The 13,735-nt window shown below is 29.7% G+C and overlaps 1 protein-coding gene across 1 annotated transcript; it reads right to left on the bottom strand.

Annotated features, from left to right (window-relative positions):
* Positions 1-1,948: 1,948 nt before the first annotated feature.
* On the bottom strand, positions 1,949-6,017 carry LOC112791480 (serine/threonine/tyrosine-protein kinase HT1). The gene is made up of 4 exons (XM_025834333.3): positions 5,780-6,017; positions 4,176-5,388; positions 3,438-3,893; positions 1,949-2,577 (listed from the first exon to the last, which is right to left on the bottom strand). Exons 2-4 carry the CDS (start codon positions 4,977-4,979, stop codon positions 2,305-2,307), a joined length of 1,533 nt encoding a protein of 510 aa, XP_025690118.1. The 5' UTR covers positions 4,980-5,388; positions 5,780-6,017; the 3' UTR covers positions 1,949-2,304.
* Positions 6,018-13,735: the final 7,718 nt, after the last annotated feature.

Below are 13,735 nucleotides of genomic sequence, written 5' to 3'. Positions count from 1 at the left end.
AATTTTTAGCCATATCCGATCCGATCCGATCCGCGGACACTCCTATTCGAATTTATAATTATTAACTCATATAACAACTTATCTAGAATTTTAGAACATTTAGATAAGATACTATTTAATCCATGTTATATTTAAGGATTCATATTCAATACTTGGTGCATTCGCTAAGATTTGAATTTAAGTACAGTGTATTAAAAGGTATACAATTTTATCAATTGAGCTAGGTCTCATTATTAGAACCTCTAATTTGTGTTTGACTTGGACAGCAGAATAATCTTAAACATTATGAGATTCTTCAAAAAAAAATTAAAATAAAAATTTATATGTATTTATTTTTATATAAAATTAATTGTTAATAATCGTTAAATAATAATTTATTAAATATGTTTAATCATTTAATAATTCGTAACTATTAATTTTATATAAAGATATCTGAATGTGCATCTTTACCAAATAATAAATTCCCAAGCTTTGGTATATTATGTAGAAATCATGCTCAATTTATTACTAATTAAGCAACCAAAATCTTGGCCAACATGATTTATTAGTGCAAGGTTAATGTGGAAGTATGAAGGAATGATAATGAAAAGGAAGGTATATACAAAGTGGCTTTGGGCCCTCATCATGAAAAAAAACGATAACATGAAAAGCCTACTATTTCTTTATTGTTTCCATGTCAAAAGATAATTAAGGGAATGCCGAAAAGCCCAAATCTATGGAAGTTTTTTTCCCATTGTAAAAGCCCAGCAATGAGAATCACCAGTCCAGAAAAGACTCCTAGCCCAAAATAAAAAAAGAAAAAGAAAAATAAAAGAAAAGTAAATACATTGAATTTTCTACAAGATGATAGTCAACTCTGACGCCTTGACGTTGACAACAATCATCTATCATAATCACATTGAATCACGTTCGCTTAATTTGAAAATTACAACTAACATGCTTAGTCACGTTGTTACTTGTTACATGGCATCTAAACAAAGAAAGTTAGGCTTTAATTTACTCAAACGTGGATAGAGTAGTCATGTAAACCTATTAAAAAAAATGAAAAGCATAATACTAAATTCTTAACTAGTCCAACTGATCCAATTCAATTTAACAAAGTCACGTGAAATCATCTCCTATAGATTCATTGCACATACTTATCTTATGTAATATTAAACATTGTTAAAATCCGAGAACATGACTTCATCACAAAGTGAGAAAAGTGTCATGAATGTGACTTGTTCACAGTGATCAACTTTTTTCCACAATTTAGCATTAAATGAGAGAATAACATATTTTGAATAAAGTTAGTTGATGCCACACGGAATTAACAAAAGCGAAAAGAACTCATAGGTTTTGATGGTAACATACATGCATGAGAAGAAACCTACATGTGAATTAAGTTACTCTGAATACTCTCTCATATTGCTAAGTTAGAGAGGAACAAAAATATCAAATATCTCATAATTTACTTTAATATCCTCAAAAATATATACTAATCATGCTATGCTTATGGTCCTTTTGTCTTTTCCGCATTTTTTGCTCCCTTCACTTTCATCCTCTCTTCAAGTTGCAATTGAATTTTGCTAACTGTGCTAGGCACATAATCGAAATGTATAATAAATTCGGCTTTCAAATCTTAAAACATCTAGAGAGTTAGGTGTACTAGGCTAAAACTGGTAAATTACACTAAAAATAATCTAATCATACAAGTTTAAACAATCTTCATATAATATTTATCACATAATTCAAATCTATACACCAAATTTTATTGTATGCATCACAACATTGTCCAATTTAATTTTATTCAGCCATGCTGAAATAGTACCTCAAATTCAATAAGCACAAAGTAGAGTTAACTAATTAATCTTTGCCGGTTTGTTATGCAGATTTCATTGCATCAACAAGTTTCCTTTAAAAATAAATGACTAAAAGAATGTAGAGCTGGGAGATATTAGACTATAAAGAAACAAAAGAAATATGAGTATTTTATAACTGTATTAACAACAAACAAAAACAGGAAACTGTGGTCAAGAAGAATGACTGCTCCTAACCCATTGCCATAGCTTCAATATAATTAGTGTGTATGCACAATAGGGCAAATAAACACGCTTTCGCCTCAATGTACACAAATCAATTTACCCTCCATAAGAATTTCATAAAGATTACTACAACCAGAGCATTTAAAAAAAGTAATAAAAAACTTTCTTTTCTTTTCTCCTTTTTCTTCTTGTCCTTTTTTACACTCCAAACTTACCATTTTTTAATTACAATGGACCTGGGGTGCTATCACTACTACAAAAGCCAGGCTACTCAGAAGATTCATGAGAATCTAGGTTTAAGTGCTGGACCACTATTTGGATGAGAAGGACTAAGCTTTTGAATCCAATGAAGAAGCCCTTTCTTATGATCCTGGTACAAAGGGTTTTGCAGCAGAGTCAAGGTTCCGTCCAATGCAAGTGATGATTCGAATTGTTCTAACACCTTAACAACCTGCCAGAACTCAGGCCTCTTGTCTGGATGCACGGACCAACATTGCTCGATTAAAGCGCGCATTGCAGGTGGGCAATTGGAAGGAATAACAGGCCTTGAATTCTGAATAAATACAAACATCACAGAAGTGTTAGAATTGCTTGGGCAAATCCTATAGTTTGAAATGTCATAATAAGAGAGAAGGAAAATCTATGAACACGAAGGCCGGTCACCCTCAAATTTAATAAGCTCCATTCGTGGTAATCGGTATCAGCAAGAATGAAGAAGCCATTTGTGTAAAATTATAATGCAAGTTATTTCATTTTCTAACTAGTGGACCTTCCCTGCCAACTTTGCCAAGTATAGATGAATATAGTTTCTACCACTCCACCACTATTTTAAAAGTCATGCAGCCAAAGAGGTACCTCACCTAGGAATTTTGCTATAAAATATAGGGTGTTTTCAGGCCATCAATGGGATACAAACATAGATTAAAAAAGTGTAAACAGTCGTCTTAAAGACTAGAGGAAGCTTAGAAAAAATAAGAAAATGTATCATCAACTACGTGATAAAATCTTGGAGAAAAACAAGGCAAAAACCACGTAAGCATTGACAATAATAAAAGCCATATTGATAAAAGGCAATTTAGATATTAGCATATTACAAAACATATCAGTTAATGGAGCATGCATCGTCTAGCTGAAAGTGAAGTGAATCAGTTACACAAATCCAGTTTTCAATACTCTTACATGGTTGCTATTCAAACAGATCCAAAACAACCACTAACCCCAAATGATACTAAGTGATCATAGCAGAAGTGGGATTTGGATGAAAGAAAAGGGGCAATCATGCTTTTCCCATCCAATTATTGAACAATATTAAATCCCAATGTGCACAGAAGTCTATACATGAAAGAGAAATAAACTTGAGGAACTTTACAAAGAGGTTATGCATTAAAAAGACTTAATTGCAAAGGAGCATACCTTATTTACCACTGCAAAAGCAGCCTGGATGGGAGTCATATCCTCATATGGTATTGTTCCGGTTACCATTTCCCACAGGATAAGCCCAAAACTATATACATCAACCTTTCTCCCATAGGATTTACGTTTGATCATCTCAGGTGCCATCCAGCGGTACGTACCAGGGTCGTCAGCTAATAAGTCGCAATATGCTTCCTCACAAGCAATCCCAAAATCAGCAATTTTAAGGTGAAAGTCTTCGCTAATAAGGACATTCTCTGGTTTAAGGTCTCTATGAATGACACCTTGAGAGTGTATATATTCCATCCCACGCGCAATATCCAGAGCAAAAGCAATTAATTTCTGCATAGAAATAGTCTTTTTCTCCAATTTATGCAAATATGCTCTTAAGGAACCTTCTGCTAGATATTCAGTGATAACACAATAAACAGGTGGTTTTCTGCACGCTGCTACAAACTGTTGAATCAGAAAAAAATATATATATTAGACAGTTCTCTAAATTACCAGCCTTGATATTACATTAACTTTCTCAACAATATGTGAGCCAACAATCAAACTAAAATACAAGAAAGAGGATGCATAAAGTAGTGTCCTTATTTCTACATCACTGAAGGATCAAGGAACTAATGGATTTGCCTTTCTTGCATTCAACAGAATAACAGATAGTACTCTGTACTTTCACAACCAGAATTTGTGAACATGATGTAAAAAAGAAGGGAAATGGATCAACTTGGTTACCTTTATAACATTCTGATGGTGGAGGCGAGACAAAAGCGAGACCTCTCTAATGAACTGATTCTCCAACCGATAAGCCATGTTTCCATTTTCGTCGTCATCTGGCACGCGGATAATCTTCACAGCAACAGGCTCTTCGTTATACATACCATGGTAAAGCCGACTGTGAGCCCCATAAGCGAATCTGACACCAAGGAACAGCTTAGAGAGGTCCACAGTCCACTCTTCAGCTGTTTCCACAGCAGTGACCCTTCCTCCACCATGGTCAAAGTACTTCGTCCACGCAGATTCCTTGCGGTGCTTTGACTTCTCTCCCAATTTCATTGATGCAAGTTGCCCAATTGGACTACCTTGAGGCGATTTTGAATTCGACAACGCCTTAGTTCCTCTACAGTCCTTAGAGTCCTGGTTCATTAACTTCCCCATAATTCTCTTCTCCTGGTCTTTCCTCCGAGGAGTGGTTGGAGTTGAGAACCTCTTCTGCTCATGCTGGGCTTCCTTAAACGCATCGGAGAGAAGAGTTACCGGCAAAGGGGACAAAGATCTCTGCCTATTCGTTATTGGATTTCTCTGAACCTGTGACACGTTAGATACAGAGTTTGGATTATAAGGAACTGCAGGTGCCGCAGCCGGCGCCGGCGCTGGCGCTGGTTGTGCTGCTGCGGGCCTTGATTTCAGAGTCCCTGAGTTCTGCTGCCGCTGAATGCTGTTAGGAAAAGAGCCCAATCTGGAATACTCCAATCGGTGACAAACTGTGTGAGAGAACTTAGCCCTCCTTATCCAAGAGCTGCTGCTATCTTCATCCATCTTATAACCCCAAAGATCCCCCCCTAAGAGACAAACTCTAGAACACCTTGCAGGCACAAATGAAAACTATCTTTGAAGAAGGCTCAACGCTAAAGAGACCAATTTTCCTCAGACCCATCAATCAAAGACAACAGAGTTTGGAGAGTTTTGAATTATAAAAAACCAAACTTGTGAACAGTAAAAATGAGGAACCATTCAAACCAGAGAAAACGAGGCAAAGGGGAGCTGCTGATCTTGTATGAAAGATCCAGCTCCATTCAGTGAAGGAAGATTCCAAAAGACATGAAGAAGAGAAATGCTTTATGAAATCAAAGAAGAAGACTTGGCCTTTGGTAGCGTCCACAGCCAACAACACCCTCTTACCATCCAAATTATGAAAGTCAAAGACCTCCCCACCTTCCGTAAAAGCCTGAAAAATCCCACACAGATACCAGAATAAACTAATCCATCGAAACAATGTATTTAACTTCAAATCAAATTTACTTTTTATTTAAAAAAATATATATTTCTTTTTTAATATTGACAATGAAGACACAGGCATGATTGCGTCCCCCATTGACTACACTAATCAGTAATAATTACTATTAAATAATCACGAGACCATTGAGATCTTATAGCAGATAAACAATTCCCAGATACAGAAACAAAACAAACTACGTCACACACAAAAAAAAGTCGTCTTTTTATTAGAAAAAAACGGAAAATTAATTAATAGGGAGAAGAAAAGGTTGCTGCTTTGTTACAGTGTTAGAACTGCTAATATTTTTTTTTTTAAAGGAGTCGTGAGAGAGATATTTTACCTTGAAATGGATAAAAGAAAGGGCTTTCACAAAGGTGGAGAAATTGAACCGGCGTGTGCTACAAGAATTGATGTTTCTGTATTCTGTTAAGAATATGCTGGCGATGCCAGAGAATTCCTGCACCTAATTCCATTTTCCGCAAAGAGAAAGACAGACAGAAAGAAAGAAAGAAGGAGACGAGGGACTCTCTTTTTCATTATTATTATTATTATTATTATTATTAATTAATTAATTAATTAAATTAAACGAATCATAGTATAGTACTATATAATACGGTGTAAACTAGTATTTTTATGTAAAGTTATTAATTAAAAATTATTAAATAATTTAATATATTTGACTAAAATTAAAAATATAAATATAGTTAATTTTATGTAAAGTTTATAATTTAAAATTATTAGATAAAAATTTAGTTAAATTATTTAAATTATTTAACGGTTTTCAACTATTAACTTTATGTGTTCACTATTAATTTGTACTAATAATGTTAGAACTTAGAATGGTCAACGTAAAGAAGCCCTGAAAATAATGACCATAGATTCTGAGATGGACAATATGTTTCAGAATTAGTAACGGTCATGATTAGTTTTGTGGCGTTGATGGGGATTAGGCCTATCTTGTGAGTAATTGAAAACATTACTAATTTAGTAGTATCTTTAGTTTCAACTTTCAGGGATACGTAGACGTATTTAGATATTTGTTGATTTTCACAATACTAATATTTTGATTTGATTTGATTTTAAATATAAATTGGATTGGATTATGCCTATATGATCTTCTGCTTTGTTATAATAACCAAACTAGAAAAGCTTATCAGACTAATGTAAATTGAACTAAATATGTTCTATGAAAAAATAACTATTAATGATATATATAGATTTGTTTAAAATTATCGAGATGGTCATAATACAATAACGCTTTGTTAATGGGGTAAACTAACCTTCTGTCTATAATAGATTTTTTCCTCGTAAACTTAGAGAATATTTTTTGTTTATTTACATGTGATTGTAATAAATAATGTATTTTAAAAATAATTCTTTAGTAGGCACAAATTATTGTAGCACGTGAAATATTGTTGTAATGTGTATAAAGTTGGTTAAGGACACAAAATAGAAATGTCAAATTATTAAGAAGAACCATAATAAGGAGAATAAGAGAATGAATTCTCTTAATTGTTTTTTTAATTATTTTATTAAGTATGATATTTAATTTTTTTATTTTTTATTTTTAATCTTATTTAAAACAATGTATAATAAAAAATAATATTTAATAAAATAACTGAAAAAAATTAAAAAGATTTATTTTTGAGAATAATAAATAAAATTATCTTAAATATTATACAGTTTTTCTTTATTTTTTAAAAATTTATTTTAAATAAAAAATGTTTTTTTATTTATTTATGTTTTTTCTAGGATGAGATTTGAATATAAAACTTGAAAAATTGGAAACAATTTGACTATTACTAGGACTGACTAGGTCAAACTGCTTGTTGTTATTTATTATGTATTTGATTAAATATATTAAATAATTATATATTATAGATTTAGTTATTCGGTTAGTCTTTATAATTTTATAAAATTTATAATTAAATTTTTATATTTTATAATTAAATTTTTATATTATTTTTAATTTTGTAATTAGGTTATTTTTATGTCAAAAATATTAAAATTAGTGAAATATTTGTTCTAAAAAATATATGATCAAAAATCTAATTAGATTTTTAATTGTGAATACTTTTAGTTTGTAGAAAAATATTCAGTTAATTCTAATATTTTTTACATTAACAATGACTTAATTATAAAATTAAAAATAATATAAATTTAATTAAAAAAATATATAAAAAACCTTAATTATAAGTTTAAGAAAATTATAGAGACTAACAGAATATTTAAATTTATATTATATTTTTTAATTGATATATATAATTTCAAAAATTTTCAATTAAATATTATTTTTATATTTATTTAATTTTATTTCTATTTGTATTGATTTATTCTTAAATTAAATATTTTTAATTATACAAAATTATTAAAATAAATATTAAATTTTATTAAACAGTGAGAGATAAATAAAAGAGTTCGAAAAGATGTTATACAATAACTAATAACTGATTAATCAGTTAATATAACAAGTGATGAGAGATTTCAACTACAGTTGAATGAGATATTTAGAAAAAAAAAAATATTTCGCTAACAAAAAATAAAAAAATACCTACGTATATTTATTTAAAATTGTCCAACACTCCTGTGATAATAATTTAAAACGAAAATCATTGTGCCATATTACTTATGCGTGACATAATCAATTTAATAATCAGCCTACAAACTTTAATCTATAATTTTTTATGTATAACGTAAGAGCATTATCATACATTAAGGAAATATAATTACAAGTTGTTTTCAATAATTTTGTGAAGGCTGAAATACATGAATTATTGTTGATTTGAATAAAAAAATCTTGGAGCGGATGAGGGCCCTAAGAGGTAGGAAACCACAGAATAAAAAGTCAGAAGAGACGGAGAGAGAGAACTTTTGGTTTTGGTTTTTTGTTTCTTGTTTTTGTTGTGTTCTGAATGAGTGAATGAGAGATTGGTAAGTGGAGGAATCCAAGTGTCGCTATCGGAGAGAATAAGGTACGGATAGGATTTCATTTGAATTCACGGTAACGCTATTGCTTAATTCGTGAAATACAATACTATTATAATATTTCAACTAACCACGAAGCTACGTTCGTTGTGCTTGGTTTGGTACGGTTTGCACGGTTCGTTTGGGCTTCGTTCTTCGCCGGATTAGTGGATCCCACTTGTTAATGGGCCTCTATTGATATTTAATAAAAACAGAATATAAGAGAAGGACAAATTAATATGTGGACGTGATTGATGACTTCCTTGGTTTCAAATTGAGAAAATAATAAAAATATTCAACTTTCATATTATTAACGGGTTTTGGGATATTTTATTTACAAATATGTGTATGCTAAATGTATTTAGGTTTTACATTGTCATTATACATCTCTGAGTATACATACCAAAAAACTAAAAGAGTATATAAACCGAAAGCGGTGTACTTTCATAATATATAAGAGAATATTTCATATTTCGGAGGCAACATTGACAGTTTGCATTTTGAAGTTTTTTTTTGGGTATTTAAATAGGGCTAAAGCCCAAAATTACAAGACACTCATCAATCCAGAGTAAGAAAGTTCCTCTACAATCATCAAACAAAATTTGTCTCAAAAGTGCTGGTGGCACATCAACAAATTTTGAAGTTTTTCAATTGGTAATGGTAAGTTTATTTTTTTTGGCAGTACTAGACGGTTTGCACTTTATTGCTATTTGCTAGAGCCTAGTACTAATGGAGTAAAGAGTAAAAACAAAACGTAGCTGGCAGAATGTACTAATGCTGTTTGGTCTATTTCATATTTTCATTGGTTGGTCTAATTGGGCTTATTAGTAGCAAAAGCCTAGTCATGTTTTCGAATGGGCCCAATCAGTTTATAAACGCTGTCATTTTATAAGTGCCTTCAGCTGATATTAAATGGGCCTGCTTCTGCACTTCACATATCGCCCTCGCTAAGAGAGCTTGCCCAATTGACCAAATTGGATATGAAAAAAACACGCAAATCAAGAGCACCAGATTAGAGAAAACTTCCTGACCCAATTAAAAAAATGTTTTTTTGACAAAACTATGAGAGGACGTGACCAAAAATTAAAAACGAAAAAGCTCAAGAAGTCGCCTGACATAAATGATCTTTGTCCTGCAATAGATGCACTCGGATTCAAGAATTGAATGAGGCCAATAATAAGAAATAGAAACTCTTAGTGTTAATTGCGTGAATGTATAGTATATAGGGAGGTATTCTCGGATACGGATCATTCGATCATCAACCGACCAAAATTGTTCAAACCTAATTATACTAATTTTGTGCCTAACGGATAATCGGGTATCCAAACCAACCGGCTTATCCGATTAGGTTTAATTTATATTAATTCAAGAAAATATTTACTCCTCCATTTGAGAGACCAAGAGTGACAAGCTCGACCATAATGGAACATGTGCGGACAACCATAAGTATGGCATTTGAAAAATAATTTTGTTACGTTATCAACAGTGTCTGTCAATTTTACTGTTCAATTTTTACTAACTCTTATTTATGACTGTATTTAATAGAAGTGTCTTTGTAAATATGTCTAATAAAATATTTTTTTTATGATTGTGTCTAATAAAATTATAAAAGTATTTTTATATATATTTTATAGATGTGTCTCTTTATATATGTATTTAAAATATAATAATTAATTATTATTAATAATAAATTAATAAATAATATATTGGTATCCTGTACTTTTCCTTTAAAAAATAGATAGAGCAGGAGAAAAATAAAAGAGGAGCTAATGTGCATGAACATGGCTAATGTGGGACATTGCAGCGCATATATATTAGAAAATTAAAAGAGGAGCTTATTTTTTTGGTGAAAGAGAGTCTTAACAAATTATCTGAATTCATTTTGTGAATTGTCCTTATGGTAACTTAAGTTTAATTTTGGTTTTTTTTTTGTGACTAAGTTTAATTTTGGTTTAATTACTCTATTGGTTCCTATAGTTTCGTGAAATTTTCAATTAGATTTTTATATTTTTTTTTAATTGGGTCTCTATACTAATTTTTTTTAATTGGGTCTTTATACTAATCTTTTTAGTTGGTTTTCTATAAAATTAAGCCAATTATTATTAAAAGAGACTTAATTAAAAAAACTTAGTATAAAAATCCAATTAAAAAAAATATAAAAATCTAATTAAAAATTTCATAAAATTATAAGAACCAACAGAATAATTAAACCTTTAATGTTAGAAGATGATGATGTAAGAGATTGTGTCAACCCTAAAGTTGCTGCATTATAATTCTTTTTTGGGCGCTAAGTGCCCATGATATACAAAATATATATAATCTTATTTCTCTTCAATCCAAACTATGATATTTATTTAAATATAATTTTGATGATGTATTATTTTTTATTTTTTTCTATTACATATTTTTATATTAACTTTTTTATTTCTTTATTTTTATAATTTTTTAGATTTTATTTTTAATTGGATACACAATTACCAAAATCGATGTAATTCGAATTTAATTAGTTTGAATTCATTCAAAAAAAACTATCTAATCTGAACCAAATGGAATCAATTAAAATTTAACCAAATGTGATTCTTATTATTCGAATCAACCTGTTGCTTAAATACATCTAATGGGGTGCGTGATTATTGTGCTAACAAACATGAAAAAGTAAATATTAATTGTTTATTAGCTAAAAAAATATTAAATTCCAATCTTTTTCCATTTTTTATAACAAGACCTAAGTTTCAGGAATAGTCGATTTTTCAATACAAAACACCACTTCGGTGAAACTTATTGCTATCAAAATTTATAGATAATAGATAAATAAAAAAATAATTTCGCTACATTATTAACAGTATTTTTATCAATTCTTATTTTTAATTGTATTTAATAAAAATATTTTTATAAATATATCTATTAAAAATATTTTTTTTATAATTATATCTAATAAAAATATTTTTATAAATATATTTTCTTATACATATATTTAAAATATAAAAATTAATTATTATTAACAATAAATTAATAAATAGTATATTATACCCTATACTTTTCCATAAAAAAATTTTAACCCAAAAGATAACTACTCATTTAAGAGAATAAATAAATAATTGCTGTGATCACTAAAGGATATATAGTATACAATATACGCAAAAAGCTTTGTTTGGTCGAGACTACGTATTCGTTTTATTTGAGTATGAAAGATCTAAATTCTCCCAATAATATTTTTTTATACTAAAAGATTTACTAGAAATCTAGAACTACTGATCCATACCTTTATATAATAATGCAACACTATTTTGTAACTTCGCCTTAGATTTTATTTTATTTTATTGGCAATCATCCACTTCTTTTTCCCTCATAATTTAAAACGAAAAAAAAGGCCAGTTAGTACCACTATTAAAAAGTTGAAAAATTTTTATTTTAAATAGAGAACATTATAATGTGTTTTGACAGACATTATTAATGCCCCTAACACGCTCATTCCAATAATAGTTTTATTATTGTGCAATATAGAATGGTCAAATTACAAAATAACTGAACTGTCAACAGTTTAATTAGATACAAATTTTTAATGAAAATTTATATAAATTATTAAACCTGCTACACATACAAGTCTTATTTTTTTTTTTACTTATAAATCATATAAATTTGGTAAAACCTAATAAAAACGACTCTCACCCATATGAAATCTTTTAAGAAATTGTCAAAATCGTCGCCAACACTCAAAAAAATCAACAAGAAAACTTTAAAATTTCCACAAAAAAAACACCGAAACAAAAAAGAAAGATTATTCAAGGTATCATTTCACTAATTTTCGAGGTTTTTCACTTTTCTCTTTCTCATTTTGAACACGAAACACTATATCGTTGTATTTCTATTTATTAAGTAGATTCATTATGTGTTCTTAGTTAAAAATAGATATTACTGTTCTTGTCAAACTGTTCAATCGATGATAACTGTTTTACGTTCTGTTTCGCAAATAGTTTAACATATATTTTAATATATTTTTGTGCATGTTTGGAATTGAGTTTGTATAAGTAGAAACTTTTGCTGTATTTCAAGTAAATTTGACTATAACTAGTGCTGTTGTTCATGAATTTGTACTTGTGCTTCTGATGTCATTCTATGCAGGTTTAGTTGACTTGAATATCATTTTGAACTCATATAATGTCATGCAATATAAAAAATAATAGAAGTATATGTGATTGGTATTTGGGTGTATGTGACTAGTATTTGGGTGTATATCAATCGAATTCGAGTGTAACTAGTGCTGTTGTCCTATACATAGTGTAACTAGAAACAGAGCATTATCTTGTGCTTCTGGTGTCATTTTATACATGTTTAGTTGACTTGAATATCATTTTGAACTCATATAATGTCATGTAATACAAAAAATAATAGAGGTATATGTGACTGGTACTTAAGTGTATGTGGCTGGTATTTTGGTGTATATGACTGGTATTTGAGTGTATATTAATCGAATTCGAGTGTAATTGGTGCTGTTGTCCTATACCTAGTGTAGCTAGAAACAGAGTATTGTCTTGTGCTTCTGGTGTTATTTATGTATGTTTGGTTGACTTGAATATCATTTTGAACTCATATAATGTCATGTAATACAAAAAATAATAGAGGTGTATGTAACTGGTATTTGGGTATATATGGTTAGTATTTGTGTGTATATGAATGGTATTTGAGTATATATCAATCGAATTCGAATGTAATTGTTGATGTTTTTATCTATTAATAATATTTTTTTCTTTACAGTAAAAATGGCAAGCAAGAACCATAGTGGAAAAAAATCCAATGTAAGCACATATATGTTAGACCAACTCTATTTTTCATTGTATAAATATAGCTTATTTAAATGATTCTCGTTTTGTTTCTTTACAGAAAACTAAAAATTTGAGATGCTCAACAAGACTATTGAATGAAAAGTTTCAATACATGAGCGATGAAAAGAAAGTCATCGTCCGGAAATTGGGATTTGATGGTTTGATGCATATCCCTCCGATAAATCTACCACATAAACTCTTGAAGCAGTTGGTATATAGCTTTAATGTGATAAGAAACAAATTGGACACCCGACACGGTGAATTGTTCATCAACCCTGAAAATATAGGAGCTGCACTTGGCTTGAATGCATCTGGTAACTGATTGCACAAAACCTTTATATTTGCATTCTTTGTAATATATTCTTTGTAATCTATTATTCTGAACTCATATTATCTCATGTAATCAAAAAATAAATTGAGGTATATATGGCTGGTATTTTGGTGTATTTCAAGTGAATTGGAGATCTTATTTTGCTGCTTCTGTAAGGGACTTATTTTCAGAAAAAAAA

This window comes from Arachis hypogaea, chromosome 3 (genome assembly GCF_003086295.3).
Source record: "Arachis hypogaea cultivar Tifrunner chromosome 3, arahy.Tifrunner.gnm2.J5K5, whole genome shotgun sequence".
Taxonomy (NCBI): Eukaryota; Viridiplantae; Streptophyta; class Magnoliopsida; order Fabales; family Fabaceae; genus Arachis; species Arachis hypogaea.
The sequence above is the reverse complement of the archived record's forward strand: the minus strand, read 5'-3'. Positions and strand labels throughout refer to the sequence as shown.

Excerpts from the sequence above, each read along its gene's own strand:
- LOC112791480 (XM_025834333.3), bottom strand. The coding sequence starts at position 4,979 with ATGGATGAAGATAGCAGCAGCTCTTGGATAAGGAGGGCTAAGTTCTCT. Across the intron at positions 3,894-4,175 it reads ACCATCAGAATGTTATAAAG|TTTGTAGCAGCGTGCAGAAA; the intron begins GTAACCAAGTTG and ends CTGATTCAACAG. Across the intron at positions 2,578-3,437 it reads CTTTTGCAGTGGTAAATAAG|AATTCAAGGCCTGTTATTCC; the intron begins GTATGCTCCTTT and ends GTATTTATTCAG.